The following is a 27871-nucleotide window of genomic DNA, read 5'->3' on the forward strand; positions in this document are numbered from 1 at the left end:
CTGGCATTTGGCACAAGGAAGACAGTGGAGTAAATATTCAGTAAGATTTAACTCCCCCTAGTGGCTGAGTTCTTCCATTACAATATTTTATTTCCTCACCAATATTTCAAATGAAAAAAGAGTAAAGTGTATCCTTAGGGATGTAGATGGGTCTGTTTTCCTCAATGTGTATGCATGATGCAATAGTCTATATCAACATGTTGATATGTATCCGTTTTCCAGTCTTCTCCATGGCACCACTCTTAGGTTCCTTTCTTTGATTCCCATTCCTGAAAAAAACAACATTAACAACATTAAATAATCTCCATTTGTCCTCTCTCAAGTGGAACACACAAATGATCTATCCATTTATCTATCTATCTATCGATCTATCTATCTATCTATCTATCTATCTATACATCTATCTATACATCCATCTATCTATCTAGAAAGAGAGACAGAGAGAGGGTGCACTTGGTGAGTAGTTGGTGTTTAGCACTGAGTCAGTGTGAAAAGTCCATTAGATGATCACACATGCTGCTGTGATACTATTAACCTCCTGTGGAGCCTGAAACAGAAAGCTATTCATAATGACAGGCTGTGGAAATGATTCAGGCAGAAAGTGTGTGTGTGTGTGTGTGTGTGTGTGTATGTAAGAGAGAGAGAGAGAGAGAGAGAGAGAGAGAGAGAGAGAGAGAGAGAGAGAGAGAGAGAGAGAGAGAGAGAGAGGGGGGGAATAGCTGGTTCAGTCATTGTTACCTTGGCCTTCTGCATCACTGTTCCTTTAGTGGAGGCATAAAGAGACGGAGGTCTCTTACGCATCTCTGAGGCACAGTTCACTGGTAAAGACTCACTGTAGATATTCTGGTTCTTACTGTTGCGAACCTACACAAATAGAAAAAGTAAAAATGTGTGTGTGGCTTCATACGTTTGTGTGTGTTTACATAAAATCTACCAAGTTTACCTTAGCAGGTGGTTTAGCCTCCACCGGTGCACCCAGCGCCCCGCCTGCCAGGCTCTTCCTGAGGTTTTCTTTGACCTGGGTGAGTCGGAGCTCCAGGTCGACCCTCTCAGCCTCCCTCCCTCGACAAGCCTCCTCCAGCTGGGACACGCGCTCGCACATGGAGGGCTTCTGCTTCTCTGCTCCACGGACACATGCAATCAGAGAGACACAAGGCACTTGTGATGTAGCAACCATAAAATCTCCATGGAGTTTCATTTCCTCCATTAGATGGTGATGCAGTTGTAACAGTCGCAAATATGCCTACTATGCTTTTGGAACATTGTTTGGTTGCAGTAACAGATTAAGTCACTGGGTGGCGCTCCTTGTTTTTACTGCAGCAACAGGTTGAGTACTACTCCCAGTCTATCTCCCGACGAGTAGCTTGTCTCTTCAGTAACGATTTGGTACGTGTTAAACTATATCAATCTACATGTATGTTGAGAGATTATAGTGCTGTAGAGACCAGGCATTGTATGGTTGACAATTATAGGTGAATAAAGTGCTACATGTGTGAAATCCCAATACTGACGTCGTCTGGCTCTGTCATGCTATCCAGAAGCAGCCTACTCCCCTAAAGCTAATGTAAACTAAGACATGACCAAGTGCGTCTCAATATGATATAATCAGGGTGGCTTTGAAAACAGACTGGAAATGTATTATGTGGAACCAGAGGAAATTAAGGGGATTAAGAGGGGATTTTCATACTCATGTTGCTAGTGCAATAATAATAATGTGATAGTTTATTGATCCCCGCAGGGAAATTCTCTTTTTGCTTGGCCCCCCTCCTCAAGGAGCTGAGAGTACAGGGTCAGATACAGAACAGGCACTCAGTGTCTTGCTCAAGAGCACTTCGGCAGGGCGGCAGCTTGCTGACAGTAGGGCTTGAACCCAAGCCTTCCAGTTGAAGGACAGACTCTTTTACTAAATTACTAGGCCATGCTGCTGCTCAAACTTAAATAACTAACATACAACTGATAACAGCCAAAAACTAGGGCTGCAACTAACGATTATTTTCATTATCGATTAATCTATCAATGATTTTTCCAATTAGCTGATTAATCATTTAGTCTATAAACTGTTAAAAATAATAATGACAAATGCCCATCACAAGTTACCAGAGCCCAAATTGAAGTTTTTATTTTATGATGATATGAAATGGAGAAGAGCAAGCAAATCTTAGCAATCTCAGCGTTAACCAGCAAATATTTGGGATTTTTACTTTTAATCAAAATTGTATAAAAATTCTAATTGATTAATTTTCTGTCAATCGACTACTCAATTATTTAACTAATTGTTTCAGCACAAGCGAACACATACATAAGGTCGTCTTCTGTATGAGTAAGATTCAAGGCTGTTATGCTTCTCTTTTTCTGATATAGAAGACTTGAGTCGGACTTGAGCGCAGCAATTACTGAGAACAGCTTGAATAGCCTCTGCTCCCTTGTTTTGTTTTGTTTCCCCTTACCAGAGGCCACCTTCAGCTTCTCCTTCAGCTCTCTCTTCTCCTGTCTGAGGGTGACCAGAGCGTTCCGGATCCCATCCCTCTCTCTCTCCAGCTCCTCTTTCTCTTTCAGGTAGCGCTTGGCGTCCTCCTCAGCTCGCGTTTTCCCATACCTTCCGTACTGGTTGGCATCTGGGTGGAGAGGTCAGAGGGGAGTAGAGGTGAGGGGTCAAAACGTGCAGGGGTTATGGGAAGGAGACGCAACATCCCACGCCGATCTGCCCGCCTGTCTGCCAGCCTGCCTACATCCCTGTTAAACTCTCCCACTTACTCCTTTGCTCACATGAGCAGTGTGAAATCGCCCTGTACATTTAACGCAAAAGGGCAACATGCAGCATTTTACCTTTTTGTAAAATTCAAACAAGGGAACAGAAAAGAAGTATGGCACGATGAAAGGATAAGAGACAAACACACACACTCCCGCAGAGGGAGAGGTCGGGAGGGGAGACAGCGGATCTAATGCGAGTGTCTAATAAATCTCAGGTTACATCCTGAAGCTCTCGGCCCCAGAGAGCGCAGAGAGGTCTTTGATGTGTCAGATCCTCGACACAAAGCCCTGAGAAACAACAGTGAGAAGAGCGCTGGGACAGCCAACCGCACCAATATCGCTTTTCCTGGACCCAGAGTGCCTATCTTCACTGTTTGTATGGGAGAGGCAAACTGACAGAACGGAGCAAATGGGAGAGGAGGGCGAAGAGGGAAGATGGAATGAATGGAAAGTGAGAAGATGATTGAGAGGATAGAGGCAAAGGGGAATATTGAGCTAGATGAAAGCTCATACACCATGACTGTCAGCGATACTTGAATCGATAGACCAATAAAGGGATTGTATGACTAGTGTAAATAAATCTATGGGGAAAGAACAGAACGGGGAGCTTTTCGATCTGTGCCTCCTCCGTGACACAAAACTGAATTATGCGGTGCCATCTATAGCGCTTCTGTTTTCTTAAAGGAGAGCGCTGCACTTATTACAGTATTTTCTTGACTGAGACAGATGGAAAGCTGAGAAGGGCGTAGAGCAGGAGAAACACAAGAGAGCAGGTTCTAAAAAAGATTCGATCCTACGTATATTTCAAGAGGCAGGGTTCTTCAAGAGCAAAGGGCCTCTTACTTGAGCCGGTACGTTTGAGGGAGACGACCGGCTTGCTTCTGCCAGAGTCGCTGCCGGAGAAACTGGAGCGCCGCTTCCCTTGGTTCCCAGACTGCTGCCTGCGCTTCTCCTCTGGCTGGGTGGAGAAGAGAGGAGGAATGAAGAGAGGAGGGGGTGGAAAGGATGTGGGAGGATGCAAGCAGATGAGAAAGACAAGGACAGAGAAAAGGAAGAAAAAAAGTTGTTAATTAAGTTGATGTGTTTAGACAAATTTTTTGATTTATAGGCCTGAGACTGCTGAGGAGTATATGTTTGTGTCTGCATGTGATGAGAGCTAAGCTTTAAGTGCATGTCAGTGGGGTTAAGAAAGGGGTTTACAGGCTATAAAACTGCCGTGACCTTTTGCCTCCCTTTCACCAGTATGATCGCTTTTTCTTTTCCCAATCTTTTTTTCTCTCTCTCTCATACACACACCCACACACACACACTGCTTTCCCTCTGGCCTACAAAGAGTAGTCATTGATAGGCGTGTAACAGAACACTGTCTGTTCAGATGAATGATCAGGGGTGTCATATTCAGACAGTGACAGTCCCCAACAGCTGCACACACACACACACATAGCTACTAATCTCGGCACATGCAAGTGAACCGAGACCGGGACTAACCCTTATACACAGATTTCAGCTGGACTTGGGAAATGTGTGTGTGCGTGTTTCAGCGCATGTTTGTCCCACCTGCATGTCCTCATTAGGAACCTCATCGTATGTTCTGGAGTCTGTGGAGGTGCTGCTGGAGGACGTAGCCCACCTAGGATCAGAGAGACAGAGATGAGAAATCACAGCTCCGGCCGTTGCCCCGGCTTTGACCTCGCCCCAAACATCCCGACTCCCCCTCACTCACAGGAAGGAGTGTCGCGCAGCGTCGCGGATGTTAGCGATGGTGTCCACGTCAACGTAGTCATAGTGCAGCGACTCCGGGTCCGTCAATGAGCCCGTCTCTGCTAGCAGGACGCCTAGCCACCGCCCCAACTCCTCAGAGCTGCCCGCCTGAAGAGAGACAGGAAGAGCGAACACTTCATTCATGAAATCTTCAAGTGATGCTGAACTTTGGTAGTACCTTGGGTTGTGTAGCTTTCCGGCCATGATATAACCCTAAAATCAGCGATTCTCTGTTGTCTGTTGTTGAATTGCTTTTTTTTCTCTCTACATTCACTGCCATTGTATGGTGAAACAGGTCTCAAAATCACACTTATAGTATATAAACGAACACGAACAAAGCAGATTCTGACAATATATAAAAAAAACTAGTCTGCTGAATTGATTTGAAGTGACTCTCTTTGTTTATGTTTTTTAAACCTTTCGTTTGAACAAATGTAACAACGAAATCCGGTCAGAGGAAACGTGGATGTTGACATGTTTACCAATAATTGTAAATAGGCTGCTTTGTTCAAGTTCGTTTATGTGCTACAATTGTGATTTTCAGACCTGTTTCACTATATAATAACAGTGAATGGAGAGAGAAAAAAATGCAATTCTCCAATCTCCTCTACCGGAGCAACAGATAACAGAATCGCCAAATTTGGGGTTATATGGCCAGGAAGCTACACAACCCAAGGTACTACCAAAGTTTTTCATCACTTTAAAAGCAAAATGAAATGATATTGTTGCTCGCAACAAATAACAAATAATATTAGAAAGTAGCCTACCTCCAGAGCAGCCACTTCGGTGCTGGCCCGTAGGATGCGGAAGGCAAAGGGGTGTTTGGGTCCCAGACCTGGAACCACCTCACAGCCGTGGAGAGGGAGGGAAGGCATGGAGGTCCGCGGGTCTCCTCTGTCCTGGTAGAAGTGCAGGGCGCCTCTGCACACACAGCACCACTGTTCCCTCCATACCTGGTTCAGCAGCACTGACAGGTAGCCTGCAGGGAAGAAAAAATGATGGATATGCAAATTCAACTGGAGAGTGAAGGGAGACAGGGATCAGAAGAGTGACAGTGAAGCAGGGCCGCACCTTGTCGGGGGTCGCTGTAGGCCATGCGGGGATCACCGGGACGAGGGGGCTTCTTCTTCGAGAAGCTGATGATGCGTGTGATCTTACGGCCCGCTGCAAAAGCCCCACGCTTCACCTTACCTACATAGAGAACAGAAGGATAAAACAGGTGCTTTTGGACCAAAGGGTATTATATATTTATCTGGGGGAATGTCAAAGCTTGTAATTCACTCAAGATGTGTGATAAAAAACAAACAAAAAAAACCTTTATATCGCTATGGACAGATTAAAACTAAAAAGATGAATAGAGATAAATATAAAAATATAGCCGCATGCGGCAATGACGGGGTCCAAGCATCTGGTGACCTCTAGGGTACATGCGTGTTATAGACACCAAATGTTGCACATGTCCTCAGAGTTGATACCTGCACAAGTGCACCAACTTTGGTTGAGATAGCACAAGGCGTTCATGAGTTATGGCTCATTTTGTCACATATGTGCCACGCCCCACAAATGATTGGCCTATAGCGGCCAAACGATATGGAGTACATGAAATCTTTTCATAACTTTTAATCAGGGGAGGCCAGAGATCATGCATACCAAATCTGGAGATGATTGCCTCAACGGTCTAGGAGGAGTTTGCAAAAATAGGTTTTTCAGAAAAATCAAAATGGCGAAAAATCTAATATGTCGGGACTGGGCGGGGCCTATCACAATGATGCGGCTTTACCCAAGGAATACAGGAACAAAAGAATTTTGTTTCTATGATGTATAGTTACTGAGTTATGGGCATTTAAAATCTGAAACGTTGCTGTAGCGCCCCCTATGGGTGACATGACAGGACATTCGGGCTGGTATCTCAGAGTAGACATCTGCACATGTCTACCAAATTTGGTGCAGGTAGCATAATGCACTCATGAGTTACAGCAGTTTCTGTGAAATAGACCCCGCCCACAACGTTTGATTAAACTTTGGAAGCTAATTAAATCAGAACGGTAGGGAATATCAAACCGATTTCCATAACTTTGAATCATGGGGATCCAGAGGTGATGCACACCAAATTTGGAGATGATTGCCTCAACGGTCTAGGAGGAGTTGGCAAAAATAGTTTTTTGAGAAAATTCAAAATGGCGGAAAATCTAGTCAGACGGAAATGGGCGTGGCCTATCTGGATAGATGCATGGGGATCCAGGGAATCCAGGAGAAGTGGAATTTTGATTCTGTGACTCACGGTTCAGGAGTTATAGACCAAAACGTGCAGGGGGCTGTTATAGCGCCACCATCAGGTGGATTGGTGTCATTTTTGTTGCCTGAGTAGTGGGTGACATTTCCAACCTATGTGGAAAGTTTGGGTGCTGTGGGGCTTATGGTTTCTGAGGTGCAGATACTTTTAGGGCACGAGAAGAAAAATAATAATAATAATAATAATAATAATCGGAACAATTACAATAGGGTTCCTCGCACTTATGTGCTTGGACCCCTAATAAACAGTTGCTGTGATGATTTCAGGGTGTGTGTTTCTCTCTCTCACCATTCTCTCTGCAGTTGTCTCCTGTTGACACGCCCACACTGTCTGAATCTGATGTGTTCTTCTCTGCAGACAACCGCTGAGGGAAGAGCGCACACACACACACACACACACACACACACACGCACACACACACACACACACACATGCAAACAGAGCTTAGGCAACACATTCTCAACAGTTGCATCAAAATCCACCACAGGATCTCTATGTCAGCCAGGATCAAACAGAGCTACTCTACCAATTAAGAGCTCAAACACTGAACCTGAGAGAATCCTTCAACAAGCTTTCATATTTACATCTTTGGATGCTCTCGCTTTCTTTTTTCCTCTCTTTTTCTTTCACATACAGTCTCATACCAATAAACACATACCCATCTGTCTCCTCCCTCCTCCTCCCTACTCTGCAGTGGTTCCCTCTCTCCAATCTGTGCTGGTTTTTACGGCTCGTCCTTTGTAATTTACGCTCTGACAGGGTAATCAGGAGGATGTGCCTGTTCCAGCGCTGGCTGACCCACCCTATCATTGCTGTTTTAACACCCAATTACACAACATATCTCCACTTTGTTCTGGGAGACAAATACAGGGATCACCGTGCACTGTGTCATGCCAAACAATTGCTTAGGAGAATTACTGGTGTTAAGGCAATCGCTGCACGCCACCAACTTTTCCTTACTTCTGCTGTGAAGATGGAGGGTGAAGAAGACAGGGTTGCGCTGACACAAACATCCTCCCTTTTACACTTACCTTGTCAAGTTCAGTTTTTCTAGGAATGATGGGAGACGCAGATTCGTCAGGTCCTGTCGCCTGGCCGCTCACTTCTCTCACAACCTGTGGGGAAATGTTATAGGTGTCACTCATGCAAACAAGGACTATAACTTCCTCTTAAGGTGTGTCTCTTCTCACTCTCAAATGTCCTGTGCTTGTAACCATGATAGATGTGTGTGCTACCAGTCAAGACAAATCAAAATGTGACGCAAAGGAAAGTATTTCTGTTAGAGGAGTAAGCTTAACTGACTTCTCCAACTCTGTTACACACACACACACACACACACATGCATACACACACCTGGCCTCATCTAATGCATATGTTGCATGTCAAAGTGTGCGGGTGTGCGCCTCACCCTGAGCCATCTGTGCGCCTGCTCCTTGCTCTGCACAGCCAGCACCAGTGCGTCTCCATTGGGCAGGGTGAACCGGAGCTCATGCCGCTTCCTCTTGCTGTCTTTCGGAGCGTAGACCACAGTGCACTGGGGCAGCAGCAGGTCCACATAGGGACAGGTGTCCTTTGAACTCTTATAGCACTGCAGGAAAGAGGACACATACTGCAGGTTCACAGAGAGCGCGAATATCAGTGAATATGTGTGTGTGTGTGTGGAGGTGGAAGTGTTTATTGTATGCGTGCGTGTACGTTTTCACCCGTTACACCCTCTCACCTGTAGTCTGTTCTCCCGTATGACGGTGAGCTGTTTGGCCCACTGGCCGAAGCGTTTCTTGCGCAGCAGGAAGGCGCAGATGCGACAGTCCCTGGCAGGAGGCATGGAGCTCTCGTCCGAGGGCCACTGATGAGTGAGTCGGGCCTCGGGGCTCCTCTCCTCCTCGTCCTCCTCGTAAGACTCATATGAACTGCTCAGAGCGTCGGAATCATTGTCTGGGAGAGTGGAGAAAAGATTAAGTGTGTGTGTCTGTGTGTGTTTTGTTAAGATTTCCAGGAACTGCTAAAAAAACTGCTGTTCTTATCCTGTAATCCTATTTAATTTGCGGGTAATGGCGTTCTTCCTCACAGGAGTTTTTGCGGCGTGAGTTTATGCAGGTAGGGGGGTAGTTGTTTTCAGCATCTTCATAGCCGTCCTCTATAGAGTTGGGGGGGCTGGAACTGCCTGGAAATGAAAGACATGAAAAGAGCCCCTAATTAGACCTCATGTTCTATCAAATGAACCAGTACCTTGTAACTACGTTTGGAAAAGTGCTATATGAATGCGGTTATCATTATTATTATTATCACCGAGGACTGAGAACACAGAAATTCCTCAGACTAAAGTAGGTTTTTATAGCAAAATGACACAAACGGGCAGTGAGTTCAGCACAGGAGGGAGGATGCTGACCTCGGGTGATGATGTACTCGGGCATCTTGCCAGGACTGAGGGGCACGGCCTCCTCGTAATACTCCTCAGGAGGAGGGGTGGTGGGCAGAGGAGGAGGAGAGTCGGCTGAGTGGGGGGCTAGGGAGTCTGCGCAGCTCTGGTGAGGGAGACACACAAACACAGTCGGTATGCAAAACTCTAATTTCCTCTGTAACCCAGAAATGGGAATTGTTCTCTAGAAATTCACTGTTGAATTGCATTTTTCTTTATTTGTACTATTTTCCACATTAATAAAAGGAAAGACATCAGAAATTGTTAAACAAATCAAAACTATCTTATATTTTAGATTCTTTAAAGTAGCCACCCTTTGCCTTGATGGAGAGGCAAAGACTTTGGAAAGAAATTCATACATAGGCATCAACTTCACTATTTATATTTGTCTAAAAAAAAAACACATTTCAAGCATTTAAGCATAAGCCTTTAGATCAAAATGGCGTGGCAGGTGTGTCCAAACTTTTGATTGGTACTGTACATCATCAAGGCCCTGCTGGAATATCTTAAAAAGCAACTTCCATTCTATATAATATCCATAAGTTAGACAGATGGGCTCTGAGAGCACAAGGGAGGATTCCCAAAGAGTAAAAAAGAGAAATCCTAACTCATATCAAGAGCTCACAGTGTGACAAGTATGTGTGCATGGAAAAACCCTGTCAAAGGAATACAGTCTCTCTCTTTTTCCCCTCTTTTCTTTCTCTCTCCCTCTTCCACTACTCATTTAGTGGTGTAATAGTTCCTCATGGAGCTGTAGACAGTCTCAAAGGAGAATGACATACGGACAGTGAGTGACAAAAAGATGGATGGCCTCGTAACAGTAACAGGGCTCTGCAGCTGGACAGAGAGCTTCACTCACTCTTCAAACTCACATCTGTTTAACTCACATCTGTCACATAGTCGCATACCCCGCTGTCACCCTACTTCCAAAATACTGTATAAAGCTAATGTTCCAATATCCATGGAGAGGGAAAAGTTAAGCGATTCAACATGTATTCAGGGATTTTTGTCACTTGCCTGTTTTGAAGTTGTGCTTCTCTCCTCAGTTTGTGTGTGTTGGTCTTGTTTCAGATCCTCTGTAGCATCTTTCAGCTCCCCCAGGTCACAGTCTATAAATGACAACAACATGGGATCAAACTCACACTTTTAGTATCTAATGAGAACATGATCCATGCAGGAGAGACAGTATATTCCACAGCTCCACAGCGGAGAATGAACTCACCGAACGTCTCAAAGAGGGATTCTACAAAGCTGGTGCCATTTCTGTAGACCGCTGAGTTCATATAGATGTAGTCTGTTCCTGACACTGGAGGGAGGAAGAGGCAAACACACACACATACTGTACAGTAAGAAACCATCTCAGTTTGTATTTCTGACATTATGACCTCTAACCTGTAATCTAGAGCAGTGGTTCCCAACCATTTTATCTCTGGGCTCTCCTAAAGAACTTAATGGATTCTGATTTATCTCATTAAAAGCAAATTATGTGTGTTTTTCTTATTTAAAGACAATAAAAGTCAGTAATTAAATAACATTCTACTACATTTACCTAAATGAGTATATTCCACTTATTTTTCTGTGAATATCTCCTTAATCTAGAACGAGATACTAGATTACTGCTATAATGAAATTCTTTTGACATGACCAGAGACTGCTGTCTGAACATCAGACAGATGTAATGAGTCAGTTCGTCTGTCTCTAGCTGCTCTCTCTGACCTGATGGCTGTATCTGCTGGAGGAGGTTCCGGACGCAGGTCTTCTTTTCCTGCGTGGAGGAGCTGAGGTTCTCCTGGTCCAGCAGCTTCAGCAGGACGCTCAGCTCACTCACCAACACCTCCATCGCTACACAGGGAGCAAAGGTCAGAGGGCATGGGGTCAGCGAATTTGGGAGATAGGGGCAAAGGTCAGACTGACCAGACTAAACAAACACCAGGTGTATGTCAAAGAGTCTCGTTCTCCATTGCTTTCTCTGTGTCTTTGCTTCGTTTTCTGTCACTTTTGCCTCACAATGTGTCAGTATCAATCTGCCACCCTATCACTGGGTCTTCCTCCTTTCCTCCTCTCTGTTACTTCCCAGCCTAAACAAACAACAAACGCCACACCGACAAGAAACATGTTTGCCAATTGCTCATTAACCCAGAAGAAAAGTGGAAATGAAGCTACCAAAAAGAATAAGTCGAAACTTAAGAGATCACACAACATATGAACAGAACATAATGCACAAGGGAGTGGAGAAAAACAACGTAGCACTCTGTGGCAGCACTGAACTGTTGTTGGCCCACAGGCGGATGGGCACAACCCCAAAGTTCAATCAACTGTCAATCTCAACGCTAAGAGGGTCATTTTAACTGCTCTGCAAAGAGTATAAGCATGTTGGCAGAAATACAAGATTCTGACAGAGAAACTAAAGGGCCGTTTACAGAGTGCAAAGCAGGCCAAAATGCACTAGCAGGCAGAATTTGACTCACTGGGACTTGATCTTTATCTAATAGCAGATGTTGCGAGGCTAAAGACAGCAAAGTCTCACAGTCTCACAAAAGCAAACTCAGCCTGTCAGATACTGTATGAAAGACAGATGGACCGACCGAAAGACAGACAGACAGACAGTTCAACCTCCCGCAAAACACACACACACACACACACACCATTTAACAGGGCTCAGCAGGTTCTGTAACACTTGACTCAGGATATAGGAATATATGATTCACATCATCATATGTTGATGTGAGAGGTGGGACTGGACCACTCCCCTGTTTTCAGAACAGAACTTAAATAAACTGTCTGGCTCTCCCAGCTGCTGGACACTCCTGAAAGCCTGAGAACAGGTCCAGGACCTGCTGGTGATGTGTGTACATGTACGTGCGTGTGTATGTGCGTGTGTGTGTGTGTGTGTGTGTGTGTGTGTGTGTGTGTGTGTATGTGTGTGTATATATGGGGCTTTGGGATTCCTCCTTCATTTGAGTATGCCAAACACAAGCCAATGCCACCAATCACAGCACACATTCCTTCCCTCTTTCTCTATTATTTTCCTCTCTTTTTCATCACTTCCTTTCTCTATCCCTCCTACTATGTATTTCTGCTGCTGTCATCCAAAAAGCATCGGTGAAACCTGACAACTGACTGAGTCACCGCTGGCACACTTGTCCTGTTTCCCCCCCTCCTCCATTCCTCTCTCCTTCCATCTCTCTCACTGCTCCCCCCCTGCCCCATTTTCACAGTCCGACCACATTAGACCCACTGAACCATGCTTCCTGCTGGGGTCAGCCACAGGACAGTCGCTCCGCCAGGAATCTCTTTGTTTGGTGGGCGGTCGTATGGCAACAGGACCTGTTGCACTAAAAACACACAGGCACACAGGCATGCACATATGTACACACATGCACAAACACATGTGCGCACACATACATGCATGAACACTGTGTATTTAGTGAGGTGTGTCAACAGCCAACTTTGGTGTTGGGCCCTAAATTGCCCCTGTCAAGCACACTCAACCCAGCCTTTTGTGTGTGTGTGTGTGTGTGTGTGTGTGTGTGTGTGTGTGTGTGTGTGTGTGTGTGTGTGTGTCTGTGCGTGTGTGTGTGTGTGTGCAAGTCTCAGGAACAGCCTCTTTGTGAGTTCAGACAGAATGTTGGACTGTTGGACATGTATCTCTGACAAAGTAATCTTGTATATATAATCACAACTGACAAGCAGAAATTCTTGATAAACTAGATGATGTATCTGGTGTTTGTCAATGATGTGTGTTCTCTGTTTCAAAGAGAGAGAGAGAGAGAGAGAGAGAGAGAGAGAGAGAGAGAGAGAGAGAGAGAGAGAGAGAGAGAGAGAGAGAGAGAGAGAGAGACATACTTTCCTGAGGTGGGTCTTCCTATGGGCTTAACAATGCCCTGCCAAGGATACAGTCAAGAGCAACTTGGCCAAAGACAGAGTTGCAGCTAGGTGTGTGTGTTTGCCTGCGCCTGTTTAACCACTTTGTCTTTTTTACTAGTGCGGTTTCCTTCCATTGTAATAAAAGCAAGCTTGCACATACTCTCTGAGAAGCTGGCATGAGGAATTGATTCAGGCAGGGACCCAGAATGCCTATTTTCCTCATTAGGCCTCCATTCACCCTGGGGATGTGAGAGGAGGGGAAGGGGGGGGGGGGGGAGAGGGGGGAGGAGGGGGGGCGTGGGGGGGTTTAGGAAACTCGCGAGAATAGGATGTCTTGGCCTGGTCAATGCTGTCTCCCTGCCAGAGGCTCCAGCTGTTTAGACTCTGGCTCTAGTGTACAGCTGGGCTTCCCCTAACCTAATGGGAGACAAAACCTTATCCACAGCATGAGTCAGTCTGATTGCGGAGAGTAGGTGAAATTTACACCACTCAGCACTACATCATATATAGCACAGAAATCAAGACAGTGGAGTTGGCGTGAACAAGGGACACAACACTCCTGCTCTCAAACAACATAAATATATCGCTTGGACCGGCGCTCTTCAAGGCTGATTATCCAATTTGACAATGATAATGCTAGTCCAGTGGTGCCAGCTGGAGCAGAGAGGGGGTAGCTCATAGTATTTTGGCTGCGTGAGCTACACAGCAAAGCCAGCCACACGGTTTCTCACACATCTAAAAGGGCGCATGATCCCTCAAATCTCTGCTGCACCTGTGAAACGTATGTATGTGTGTGTGTGTGTGTGTGTGTATGATCTCTGTGTTTACTTCATGCCAAATAAAACAGACTTTGAGCCCACCACTCCAGGGAAACTACACTCACATATGCTCATAGCTGATAATGCCACATCAAAACAGGGCAGAGATGGTCTGATTTAAATCAGACCGAGGTGGAATTGGAATATTTGCAGTTATGAGAAGGACAAGTAATTCGGTTTTATGTAAAGTCAGAATGCTTTGGGCGTTTTGAGGCCAGGGGTAAAAAACACCCTGAAGGTATGTGTTACCTGCAAAACCATCTTAAACCGCATAAAAGAAGTGGTGCAGGGAGTACAAAACCCTATGAGATACACAAGTGTGACAAGCAACGTCTTCATCAACATTTCAAAGCCGCAGTGCCAGCAGGAATGTGCAGGTTATTCAGAGTGGAGGACACACTCAAACATTTACCACCTCACACTTGTTTGGCAATCGTTGTTAAAAACCCGAGAGACATTCCTCACCTTGTTAAAAGTGCATGACTAGGCAAAGTGTGTTTGTGTGTGTATGACTATGTGTGTGTATGTGTGTGTGTGTGTGTGTGAGAAGGGAAGCAGAGAGAGTAGTTTGTTTAACAGTGGAAGCACAGATCTTTAAAACAAGCTTGCATTAGCAGACATTTCTGTACAAACAGAGAGAGAGAGAGAGAAAGAGAGAGAGAGGGAGAGAGAGAGAAAGAGAGAGAGAGAAGGGAATGAATAATGTCAGCAAACGGAGCACCTGTGCTAACATGTCTAGCGAACGCTGATATGAAGAATAATGTGACCTCATTTGGGTGCATAGTTTTTTTCCTCTTTTTCATGCCAAGCTTTTCTCCATGCAGGGCTTACTTATTATGCTGGCACACAATCACACAACACACACACACACAAATATATAACTTTTAAAGCAACAAAATTTTTCAACATTTCAGCAACTCCACTTTACCACATTGTTCCAGGCAGGAATTCCAGCTAATCACACTCCACTATTGTCTGTGAGTCTGGGTGCCAAACAGTTGCTTTCTCAACAATGCTACATTGCTTCCTTTGTTGGTTTTTCAGCGAGCTGGCATGAGGCTTGAGGCATGAAAAAAAGGCTGGAACTTGGCACAAACACTAACACTAAACATACAGTCACCTGATATCTCGGATTTCATCTCATGTTTACAACACTTTTACAGAGCTTCACAGTCTCTCTCCATCTTTTCATGTCTTCACACATTTGCATATATTTAAACTTTAAATATCTTTGTAACACCTTTGGCTTTACACACCTGCTGTGTTGATATAAAGAGGGGGAAAACCTCCCTTTAACACTCACCCTCAACAGTAGTGGTCGAGAGTCCCACCATGTTCCAGAGTTTGGGAGAAGGCAAATTGGTTCATTCATGCACTCGAGCAGATAAGAGATATTCCAGAGTCAAAGCCTCCCTGTGTGCTCGGCCCTGTGGAGTCTTTGTAGTGGAGGTGAGTGTTGGTCTGCCTGCTGTTGAACCTCTCCCTTCCTCCCTCTGATCTGTTATCTCTCTACCTCCCTCCCTCCCGTGCTCCCTCTCTCTCTTTTTTCTTGGGGGGTAGGGAGATGCTGGTGCCCTGTGTGTGTGTGTGTGTGTGTGATCCCCCACTGCAGTAATCCTGGGGATCGTGTAGCACCTGGGAAAGGCTCGCTGTGTAAATACACACACACACACACACACACACACACACACACACACACACACACACACACACACACACACACACACACACACACACACACACACACACACACACACACGCGCGCGCGCGCACACACACACACACACACACACACACACACACACACACCTCCATTAATAGCTAACTCACATTCTTTACCTCAGCCTTTCCCTCAATATACATTATTAACCTTTAACTACAGTTGTACACAAGCTACAATAGGGCATTGTCCTACTTTAACTACAGTAGAGGGAATTGGGAGTTATTTGATAAAAATGCCACTAAAATGTTTCCATTTCCTAGTGAAGTTGAGTAGATATAACACACTATCAAATCTCTATGGTATTCATTTTATTCGCCCCCAAATATAGGGTGACGCAGACAGGGAGAGGGGGAGTAGAGGCCGTGGGGTTTAGGTAGAGACAAGTTGAGACTTTTCAGAGTTGCACGTGGATGACTTGTTGCCTTGAGGCAAACTTACGGGCCCCCAGCACGATCCAACACGCTGCCTTCAATCACACTGGCACTAACGTTACACAAACAGGCTCTGAAGCACACAGAGACACACACACAGCAAATTTTCAGACAAGAAAAACAAGCAAAGACACTCTGAAGATGCATGTGACACACACACGTGCACACATACAAACAGAAACAAACACACGGAGACAAAACACACAACTGCCTCGTAAGTGTAGTAGTTAGATAAAGATAAGGCTTTTACTGTTATCAGTTCTCCTTATCACTTTTCCCCCAGATAGGAAACAGTGTCAGTCTGGCTGTCTGGCACCTTATAGCAGACTGGTCTTCAGTTTAAGTGAGGATTTGCCTGGAATAATGCACAACACAGCAAAACAGTCACTATGAAGTGTTAACACACATGAGTAGATCTACACTGAATATATAAAATATTAGGACCGATTGCTATTTTGAATCCCGGTGGAAGCTGTGACCCTGTTTTGATTTCACCTATTGAATCCACTTCAGTTATGAAGGAGACATGTAGATGAAAGGGAGGAGATGGCTAAAGCATGTTTAAAGTACTAATAGACACCATTTTCATATAAATAAATGTCCGTTTTGCCAATTGATGTAGCACAATAGTGCTGTTATAGCCAGCTCATTAAAGCTTTTACATTTGCTGATGTAAACCATTTTCCAGTAGGTCTTTCCCAGGAAAAATCCTCTGGCAAACAGGAAGTGATGCATGTTACGTTTCTGACAGCAGCAACCGTGGTTTGTTTGGAATAAATAGAAGAAGAACTGAGTAGTTAGCATGACCAGTGATCCGAACAGACAAGAAAAGACCAGTAGCTACAGAAACACAAACTTCATCAACAGAAAATTCAAGGAAAAAGACATTGAATAAGACACTGGCAAACTGCGATTGAGAAGTGATCTCTGGGAAATGCAGTGGAAAAACGCCACAGCAATTACCACTAAAATACAAACAGAAAAAACTGTTGAGTTGTTCTCAGAGGATTTCAAATGTACTCTCCCTGGATAGGTCAGTGTAGAAAAATGGAAAATCAATTGTCTAAACATGTAGACAGGAAGTCCTATCATACCATCTAATATGATACACAGTCCAGACCTGGCATGCAACATTTCTTGTATTTCCCAATGTTTCCTCTAGCTGTGATGTGGCAGGAGCCACAGACACACCCTGCTGGGCCTGGTTACGGCCTGACACACCAGCTCCTCGCTGTGACTAAACCATCTGAACTCTGACCTCCCCAGTAAAGTTGTGAGCTCACACTGAACCCTGGGTGCCAGAACAGGGGTGGAAAGCTACATGCTGTAAAAACACACATAATGCCACATGGCCTCTCACTAGACCTGGGGAAAATTGCCATCACATGTTTGGTTAAATGTACCTGGAGTATTCAACGGTCGGGTTTACTACATCCAGACAATTCAGGTAGTTTCTGGAAAGGCATCAATCAAAGAGAATTTTGGAATTATGCTAAATTGACATTCAAATACTTCCCATTAATGCTCAAAACTCTCTGATGCTCATTGTACTGTCCTATGTGAGAAATCCCACTTATCTGTTATATGAGTAACGTCAAACAAACCATATTATTTGCAAATATTATTTGAGTGAGCAAGAGAGAGAGAGAGAGAGAGAGAGAGAGAGAGAGAGAGAGAGAGAGAGAGAGAGAGGGAGAAAGACTGACGTAAAAATGTACAAAGAAACAACCCAAATTCTATACATTTTCCAGATTATCAGTCAATGATCCATTCCACAGTATAAAATGGAAGTATAACTTTAACTACACAGAGAGACACATTACCTTCCTGCTACACAAAGCTGCTGTGAGAAACTCAGAGGAGTGTACCATCTGTGACTCCACAAGAGATCAGTATCTGATGAAAGCTGCTGAGTTTGGCTTGGAAGTCTCCCCTTCCTTATTGTCTTTGGAAGTGTTGGATATACGACCATTTCTCAACCTGATCTGACATGAAAGAGCACTGCAGGTTGAAGAGTTAGAAGTGTGCAGAAACGTGTTGTGGGAGTCTCTCTCTCTCTCTCTCTCTCTCTCTCTCTCTCTCTCTCTCTCTCTCTCTCAGAATCTGCATGATATGACCCAGCAACTTTTGAAAGGCAAGCAGGAGAAGAAGAAAAGCATATTTGTGCAAATGCATGAAAGGGCAGTTATCTTATCTCATGTTAAGTGAGTCACAGGAGAGGGTTTTAAAGAGACAGCAGGGCTTGAATGTTATCTCCATGCTGTCTGAAGGCTATCTCAATATTGCATCCTGAGTCATCAAAGCTGAGATGTGTATGGTTCGAAAAAATAGCTGAATCATGACATATAGAATACAGATGGAGAGAGAGATGTTGTATCTCCCTGGTGGAAAAACTGCAGGCTTATCGCACCCATCACATAGATCACTGAAATGTCTGTGTGTGTGTGTGTATGCATGTACTAATGTAAGTGAGGTAAACCAGATGGGCAGATAACAGATGTGCTTGTGGTTTTCACGGCGTGAGGAGCTGTGCCAACAATGTATTCTCTCACCAGCCCGCGCCCTATCATGATAAAATCCCCTCCCACTCTGCTGCTCAGATTCCAGGCATTTCCCAAGTGTGACTTACTCTCCTCTCCCCAGCAGATAAGCATGTCTGGGCATTCAACACCAGCTATCTGATGAGTAAATAGAAACAATATTGGCTCACAGGTAAGATAGTACAGATTAGTGTGATGACTGCAACTCTGATCCAGTAGTTAAAGGTCGTGCTGGCTCTGCTTCAGTGGACAAACCGCTGAAGATCCTGATCCTGATCTTATTCTGCTTGTAGCCTACAGAATGCCTTTCCTGTCCTACATAGTTAATGGGCTGAGCAACTGTATGGGGGTGCCCCATGTGCCCCATATAGAGATGGACTTCCCGTCTGGGCTGATGACATCATCTATCACCTCCGGCCTTCTGTTTCCTCTTCCTGTCAGCTGACCCACTCCCACTTTTACTGTACTGTCTCCGGTGGCCCCATTCTAGATGCACTAGATTCCTAAGCCAGATAGAATTGAACGCGCCTGCTGCACTGATTGTGTTTGAAAGGAATGAAAATATAATGAATACGCTCCAAGAGATGAGGATTAACCTTTATTTATTTAACCAGGTAGCCCCATTGAGAGTAAGGACTTCTTTCTCAAGGGAGACCTGACCAAGCATGACATGTACATGTACTATGGATGGAGAGTCAGACACACAGGGCATACAGTAAAGATATCCACAGTACAACACATGCTTCAGTTGGACACCGGGTGAGGCGAGCATGTGGAAAAACTTATTTGGTTTGGAAGGGGTCATAAATGTATACGAATCAAGGAGAGAGGAGGAAAAACATGTCCCTCCTACTGTTTTTATTGTACATGTTGATGCTTTGGGTTATCATAAAATACAGCGAGGAGATCACACTTCATGATACTCACATGCAGATACAAGTGCACACACAAACACACTAAATGCACACGTGATGGCAGTTGTCCAGGGAAACAGATGCTGCGAACATATAGGTGTCATTATGCCCCACTAGTTTATTCTAAACTTAACTGGCTGGTTCACTGACAGACTGACTGGCTAATTAGCTGTTTGCAAACTCTGACACTGCTTTCCATCTCTGAGTTTCAAATTAGACAATGTACTATACAAACGAAAATTACTTAAAACTTCTATTTAGGCCATGCTGCACCTCAATTAATTTTACGCCCTTCATCTCAGATATTTCATTCTCAATAAAGAAGAACAAACCTTAGGTTAGATTCACCTTCGTCGCAATTATTTTTAGCAGTCATTTAAGGAGAGTCTATGTATCCTGGGTCAGCCAACCTCTAGCTGGAACATGATTCCTTACTTCTTCTAATTGGGCCAGTTACTCTAATGAGCTTGTCACAGAGAGAGATCTAGTCATTAGGTTGTTGGGACGTTTCCATGGTGACGGAGTGGAAGAGTTATGGGTTTGTGCGCTCCCACTCACCTGTTGAAGCATTAACTGGCTTTGAAGGCTGGCCACGGAGCAGTGGGGAGCACAGAGGCTTTGATGTTCACATTTGACTGAGCACACGCACACAGCAGAAACACACACACACACACATACACACCCTCTAAACCCACAACTACATGGCTTCACTGCACTTGAGTAATCTGCTTCACCCACATGTGGGAAGCAGCAGTGATAGCATGGAGCTGCTATCACAGCAGCGACAGAGTCAAGGACCCGGTTTTCAGGTCAAAGCACTGCTGCTCATTTTCCCCTCTGACTTGCATGTTCACTGTGCTCTTGTATACTATAAGTAAGTTCAATAGCACTGCTCAGGTGGTAACAGTTGCATCTGGGTATTTGTCAATATAGGGTCATGTCAAAAGTCAAATGTCATAGAACTGACCAGGATGTAGGGGGCATTGCTCTGCCTCTCTGGATGAGTTTTGTCTGCTACTCTGTCTTAAACGTCCTTTTTCTTTCCCCTCGTTCTCATTTTTCATCCCTGGCTCTCTGTTTTATTCAGGTCCGAGATGGCACAGAGGGCTTGACTCAGCCTGCTGCCAGACAAAGACCCTACAGTGCAGTCAGTATTAATCAGATCCCGTATCTGCCCAAAGTCCTATGAGATCACCACAATGCTATGCCTCACTCACAGAAAAGTATTCACACACTGAGAAAGATGCTATTCTGCAAGTGGAACCACTGTTTTACTGATGTTGCACAGACATGGGTAATATACACAGAACACACATGCATGCCTGCAGACACATGCACACACACACAATCACACGCACACGCCTGCACACGTGCACAGAGGGGAAAAGGGGCCGCTTTGTCTCCATTTGGGATTTGTCGTGTTAATGGGAGGTTGACCGGAGCGTTGTCTTCAGTGGTTCACCAGAAAACTGGGACACAGTTTTTATATCACATAACTCTCTGTCCCTATTTGCAAATGCCTGACTCTAACTATAGTGTAGGGCAAAAGTGGAAAAATGTCTCATTTCTCCTTGGAAGATATATTAACTAATTTAAAAAGGGTACATTTATCATGGATTAATGCCGAAGGGAAACCTCAATCATCGAGTAAAGACGTACTGCTCATTTGAATAAATTCTGAAAAGCACTAAGCACCAACATGTTGTAACTGGCATGTCCTACACAATATAGTACAGTTATGGGTGTGACTCTGTATTAACAACACTGTAGATTAATTTATGCCTACTGTATATCAGAAGACTGTAAACAGATCTCAGGTACTGTATAACATTTTTAATCTCTAGTCTTTGCAACCACAGTGGTACTAACATCCATTTTCTTTTGTTGATGTAGCTGTTTAAGCATGAAGGTAGTGTAGGTAGGAATAAGGCCATATAGGGAGAGCGTAACTACTATATTTATGTATTAACATTCCACAGAAAAGTGGAGGACAATATAGTCTGACAATTTTTGGGTCATTTTGTCCCTAAAGCAGAGTCTTCATGACATTATCTGTGCTTGCAGCAAGATGTAAAACATAAACAACTCTTTACTTTTAATGAATTTAAAGCAGTTGTTCAGTCTCTCTCTCTCTCTCTATCATATACATGCCAATAGATATCAAACTAACCAAGATTGTGTTGTTTTTTCAAGACCGTGAAGACACTCATCAACCCAGAAAATTAGATCAAAGTCAGACAAGAACTGTTCTGACCACTAAAGGTAGCATTAAATCAAGTATTACCTTATGCCTGGCAGAACAGAATGGGTCTAATGAAGAAATTACAAATAGGCGTATAAACCTACAACATTATAGAGCTATTTTATCGACTTAAGTGAGATTTGATGAGAGCTACAATTTCACATGGGACAAAGTAATACACAATGGCACGTCTGACAATAAGCTTATTCATAATGCTAACTCAACCTCAGCTATGTCACTAAGTATTGAAACAATCAGCATTTACTGCAAATATCATAAAAAGAAAATATTCTGTGCACCACTCAATATGTTTGTTCATTGATAGGACTGCAAAGGCAGCAATATCTTGTCTTGGCTGTGAAGCCTGTTTGGCTGCAAGGGAAGATGCATTTTTGGGCTGGGCTGAAGACAGCACCATATTTTGCCGTGGGCTTTAACATATTGCCAGTTTAACATTTTGACGTGTGCATGACTGGAGGCGTGGTCAGAAAGGCTCAACCATCACTAAGGACACCTAGTCTTGCTCTCATTGATTGATGGGACACACATTCTCAATGTCTATTTATTACAAAGCTATATATATTTTTTTTTTATCTTTAAATATCTTTTGTTACTCTTTTTCACCTGTATTCTGTATATTGTACCAGATTCACTCACAGAATGATTGATTTTCAACATGAGTTTAAACTGTTCCCTTGCACCAGCAAATACAGATAGTGGACAGAATATCAGAAACACCACATGGAAAAGGACTTTAACAGTGAAGTAACTAAAACTCAACTATAAAGGCAGCTGTAGTCATATTAAGTTGAATGCCAATAAGCAACATGAGTCAGCTTTTCAAAGAGGTCTGCAATCATCACTCATGAGAATCGCTTTCAAAGCAACATGAGAGAGTTACAAAGAGGTCAAAAAATCTGTGCCTGGTGTCGGTCACAAGAACTGCAGAATTATTTAATGTGGAAAGGGGAACAGTCTCAAAAAGCATGACAACATAATGTAAACAAACTGCATTGGCAAAGAGGATCAGCAAGTCGGACCTCACCAACAGGGACAGGCTTAACGTTACTAAACATCACGAAACCCCAGCCTCAAAAATGACCACAGAATTGAATCAACACCTCTGTGACACAGTCTCAACAAAGGACCCCTGAGCAACGGAAACAAGTCATATTGTCTAATGAGTGGTCTTTCACACTTTTTCCTACATCCAGATGGGTTTATGTTTGGAGAAAGGCCAACCAACAAAGTCTGTTGCCAACTGTTAAACATGTTGGTGGATCTGTAATGGTATGGGCAGCCATCTCAGGGAAGTCATTAGGTCTTGTGATCTGCATCGTTGTATAATGACCAAAGATTATGAGGCCATTTTACAAGACCAGGTTCACCCATATGGTACAAATACCGTTCTCATTATATTCCCATATTACAAAATGATGCACCTATACACACTGCTAAACAAATTCAAGAATGCTTTCATGAACACCAGGATGAAGTCAAATGCCTTCCATCACTTGCCCAATCACCATATCTAAACATCACTGAAACTTTACTGGAAGTTCTGGAGCATAGAGAAAAGTAGACTTCCAAGTCCTTCATCTCTCAAAGAACTGGAGGCTTTCCTTCATGAAGAACGGTCCAATATCCTATACACACAGTTCACAACTTGTATGAGGCATTCCAAGGAGGGATTGAATCTTTTCTGAAGGCAAAGTTTGGCCCTACTCCTTATTAGGTAATTGATATTCATATATTGTTAGGTGTTTGTTATTTTGTCCACTCCCTATATCACACATCTTTCCAAAAGTAACAACAGATTGTATGAAGATCAATAAATATTTTCATCTGAAGTAATCTCAAATTTGGAAATAAATACAAGGAATACATTTATGTACATGCCTAAATCACACACTTTTAAAATAATGTCTCTGTTGACACATATTGACACTGAGATTTCCTTGGGATAAAATGAATCTATTGTTAAATGATCTTAAATTTCTGACCATCCCACACAAGACAAAAGTCGATGTCAGCTGCAAGTTCCAAGAAAGCACTGTTCAAACCGCCAACCTGTAATTACCACAGACACCAGATTGCTATAACTGTATGTATTTACTACTTCAAGTATATACTGCTAAATTATGGCTGTTGTCATATGGTTCAAACCCAACAGAGGAACAGGTTAGGTGGGTCTTGTTGCAACCAGAATTCTTACTTTCAGCCAAGTCACCCCAATAAATTCAAATTTCCTTGGGTGTACCTGAATGCACGCACACCCGAGGCAGAGACACTTTTCACCTTCTGATAAGGAGAAAAACAGCACATTTTAACTGTCATATGGACAGTATAGCCTTCTTCTGTAATGTTGTACAGCATATCGCCATGGATACACTATAAAAACAGCTGTGAAGCGAATGACTATAGCCCTTACACAATGCACACACACACACACACACACACACACACACACACACACACCTTGTACAGAGATCCCCTCATCTCACTAGGGGTTGAAGAGGGGAATTCCACTTCTTATAGCGCTGGCACATAATAGCCTATGATTTACAGCGCATGCATGATGGGGCAAACATACTGAACTATATGTACTATACTGTATGGATACCTCAACATCAGCATGTCTGTAGACTTCTTATGTCTAAAAACTATGGATAAAGTGTGATACAGCGAGCAGAACAAGCTCGAAACAGTTGTACAAAACTGTACATATCAAGGATGTTAAAAAGGTTGGACTCAAGTTGCTTTTGCTGTGTGAAGATGCAGATCACAGCCATACATAACAAGAAAAATGGGATAAACACAAACAATGTGGTCACTGAGCATTAGGCAAATGCTGAGAGCAGACTGCATTTGTTATTGTGCTCATTTGCCCTGCTAACCCATATCCACTGAAATCATGTTTTAATTCAACTGCTGCTAATTCAAATCCTTGTTTACACTCAAAGACATCCTCTGCAAGCCCGAGGACCCCGCTTTGTGTCGAGTAAAATTTAATTATCACTCAGAGCCACTGGCTGGTTTTAGGCCTGTATGTGAATAACAAATATGAGGAGAAATCACATATTCCCCACAGAAACACGCACACACACACACACACACACACACACACACGCACGCATGCACACACACGCACACACAAACACACACACACAGGCTCTCTTTTCATGGATTTATCTGTGGAATGTGGAGCATTCCAACCCTCTCATCAGAGAAAAGGTATGGATAGATGGGGGATTTCATGTTTATGCAGCAGACTTGTGCCTACATGAACAGTGTGTTTCATTTATGCATTAACTGAGTCTGTAGCAGCAGATCGCTGTTCTGTCCACAAGTTCTTCCATATGCTCCAAAACAGTCTGACAATAGGCATGATTCAACAACATAGCCAGGGTAAATCACAGACAATCCCACCACTGCAATGCGTCTCTGCGGGGACAACCTCTCCCCTCTCACACCCACCTGATGCTCCAGTTCTCAGAATGCACATTAATGAAAACAAAACCTCTATTACACTAGCGCTCCAGTTGGCTTGGGCTGTGCATATCTAATGCTCTGCTGAGTTTGTCAGTTGAGAAAACACAAAGTAAGTCAAGACATGTTGAATCTTATCAGATTTAGAATGACAAAGGGCAAAGCCAAGCCCTCTCTGAAGATCATGACACAGAGAGAAGACGTTGAGGCAATGTACATGCGCAATAACTATGTGTAACTGTATGTTGTCATACTTCTGATCCTTGGAGATCAGATGTCCACATCCATGCTGAGGTTTATCTCCACTGGCTGAATAAGTTCCTCCCTGGGCAAACACTCCTATCAACAGGCACCGATGTGAGGAGTGGGGTCAAAATGTATTCTCATGTTTCCTGACGATGTTCTCGTAGAATTAAAGAATGCTGAACCAACTCCTTGGGCACTGCTGCCAATTAGTTGCCCAAAAGTTGCTCAGTGTACCGCTGCCTTGTGGGGTGTAAAGAACACCAAACAGCCGCCATTCAAGCTCTCACCTCCCTCTCGTCTGCCATATCAGGCTTGATATCTGAACTCACAACAAACATCAGCTAATTGCACACAACAAGCTTTTAAGGTAACAAAAGGGGCCTGACATAGCCTTTAAGACAAACCATGGAAAAGACATTCAGCAACAGCCAATCAGGGGACTCGAAGATTATAAAAACGGCAGGGATGCTCCCCAGGGAACGGCAGCCGTCACAGTGTGTTTTCTCCCGCTGCCTTTACCCAAACAGAAAGCTGAGATGGATTCAGTCAAGCAAAATTCCTGTCTGTTTGTGTGTGTGTGTGTGTGTGTGTGTGTGTGTGTGTTGAGAAAGACGGCAGTGACAGAGGAGGAAGTTTTCACTCATCCAGTGGGCAGATAGGCTATATCCCAATAGTCTAGAAAGGACACTTCCTTCTAAACACACATCCTGTACGAATAATGCGGTGACATCCACATAATCCACACACTCTGACAACTGATGAAAGTGACGAAGGACAGAGAAGAGGCAGATACATCTCAGAGGTCTTTTCCTATTTTAGATCAAAAAAGGTGGTGGAAACAAGAAGAGGAAGAAGAGGAGAATGGTACCATACAAGTAGTTTGCCCTATTTCCCTTCACCTCAAGTCAGTCTAGTAAAAATGTCCATAAAGTTTGGCCTCATAATCACTCTCATGTGTCTACCTGCCTGGCGGCTGGCAGCGGGTCTATGAAGAGCACTCAACTGCAAGTCTTTATAGTGCTGTAAGCACCCAGATGAGACAGCAACACCAGCTGAAGTGTAGAAACAGCCCATACAAAATGTTTTCAATATCATATGCTCATTTGAAAAGGGGAGCTGGGTCATAACTTGCCCTCTTAATGTTTTCACTTCTCACTTTAAGCCAAAGCCTGCTAAGAGGGCTAGTGTATTTGTTTTTAGTTACAATGTGGAAAACATGCTGTACTGTGTAGGGGGCAACTACACCCCTCCCAGGGAAAACACATGGGGCGGAAACACATTTTGTATTTCTAGCTATTTCAACACTAAAGCAGATCTCCAGAGATGTCCATGAGAAGGAATTCACTGCTGGTGGTTTTCAATATCAAACAATTATTACCATGACTACCTAATCTCAAAATATCTCATCTCCACGTCCATCTATTTACCTTGACTCAGGATCAGTGAGATTCACTTTCTGGAATAACAATCAGTCTTTGGATCAACACTTGGTTTTCTACCTCCACCAGCGGCTGAGGGGGAATTGGACCACAGTAACTTTATTTACATTTGGCCAAAGTGCAGAACCAGTGTGTCTCAGATGTTTTACAACAAGAGGGAGAAAACTGGAGAAGACCCAAAGGAAGTCTCCATTGTACATCTTCATGGGTGTTCTTACATACTATATTCCTGAACAACCATGGGCAGAGAGAGAGAGAGAGAGAGAGAGAGAGAGAGAGAGAGAGAGAGAGAGAGAGAGAGAGAGAGAGAGAGAGAGAGAGAGAGAGAGAGAGAGAGAGAGAGAGAGAGAGAGAGAGAGAGATGAAGCAACAGTGAGAGTCAAGAGAGCCGCAGTGAGAGATCCGGGAGGGAGGCAGGAAAACAGTGTGGGGGGTCACTTTGCAAACGATTCAAACCGCTAATACAGCAATATAAATCATAACAGCAAGCATGCAAACATAACTGTACCTTCAGACTGGCATGCAAACTGCATGGTGGGACTCAATCCACTCAGCACCACCTCACCACCACCAACAGTGTCCCAAGATATGAAGAGTAAACTTACATTTGGAGTTGTTTGTGTCCATTCCGCTGGTGATGCTGTCCCAGGGAGAGTTGCCTTGGGCTCAACCAGAGACAGACGTGATTTCGTTTGAGGGCAGGCCCATGAGTGAGTGAGTGAGTGAGTGAGAGCGAGTGGACGAGCTGCTGCTGACAGCTACAGGCGATACATTAGAGATCCGCAGGTCGGGGAATTGTGGCAGGCGTCTCCTCTGCTGGGTCCTAAAGTCTGCAGGAGCTCCCTTTACATGCCTTCCTTAAAAGTTTACAGAGCTAGACAAGTAAAATGTTTCCTAAAGTTAAGACAATAATATTATGTGTCCCATCTACAAATGAA

General features: G+C 43.9%; 1 protein-coding gene across 3 annotated transcripts; it reads right to left on the bottom strand.

The window, feature by feature from the left end:
- Positions 1 to 130: 130 nt before the first annotated feature.
- afap1l1a (actin filament associated protein 1-like 1a) lies at positions 131 to 27661 on the bottom strand. Of its 3 annotated transcripts, none has more exons than XM_071517673.1 (19): positions 27539 to 27661; positions 10941 to 11066; positions 10447 to 10530; positions 10242 to 10333; positions 9195 to 9330; positions 8874 to 8969; positions 8526 to 8740; positions 8214 to 8393; positions 7837 to 7920; positions 7094 to 7169; positions 5584 to 5703; positions 5280 to 5491; positions 4475 to 4620; positions 4309 to 4381; positions 3595 to 3709; positions 2448 to 2615; positions 944 to 1119; positions 739 to 864; positions 131 to 269 (listed from the first exon to the last, which is right to left on the bottom strand). In XM_071517673.1, the coding sequence occupies exons 1-19, from the start codon at positions 27558 to 27560 to the stop codon at positions 243 to 245; spliced, it is 2274 nt and encodes a 757-aa protein (XP_071373774.1). In that variant the 5' UTR covers positions 27561 to 27661; the 3' UTR covers positions 131 to 242. The 3 variants fall into 3 exon arrangements, with proteins under 3 accessions (XP_071373774.1, XP_071373775.1, XP_071373773.1); XM_071517674.1 differs by lacking the exon at positions 27539 to 27661 and adding an exon at positions 17887 to 18007; XM_071517672.1 differs by lacking the exon at positions 27539 to 27661 and adding an exon at positions 15213 to 15366.
- Between the last annotated feature and the right edge of the window lie 210 nt (positions 27662 to 27871).

This window comes from Centroberyx affinis, unplaced genomic scaffold (assembly GCF_046629955.1).
Source record: "Centroberyx affinis isolate AG114_WGS23_722 - 3 ecotype Tasmania unplaced genomic scaffold, CSIRO-AGI_Caff_v1 ptg000514l_1, whole genome shotgun sequence".
NCBI lineage: Eukaryota > Metazoa > Chordata > Actinopteri > Beryciformes > Berycidae > Centroberyx > Centroberyx affinis.

Bases quoted from the DNA above. Each gene is read 5' to 3' on its own strand.
- afap1l1a (XM_071517672.1), bottom strand. From the start codon at position 15,243: ATGGTGGGACTCTCGACCACTACTGTTGAGG. The intron at 9,331-10,241 runs GCAAGTGACAAA...CTCCCTCACCAG, and splicing joins GAAGCACAACTTCAAAACAG to AGCTGCGCAGACTCCCTAGC. The intron at 4,621-5,279 runs GTAGGCTACTTT...GTCTCTCTTCAG, and splicing joins CCGAAGTGGCTGCTCTGGAG to GCGGGCAGCTCTGAGGAGTT.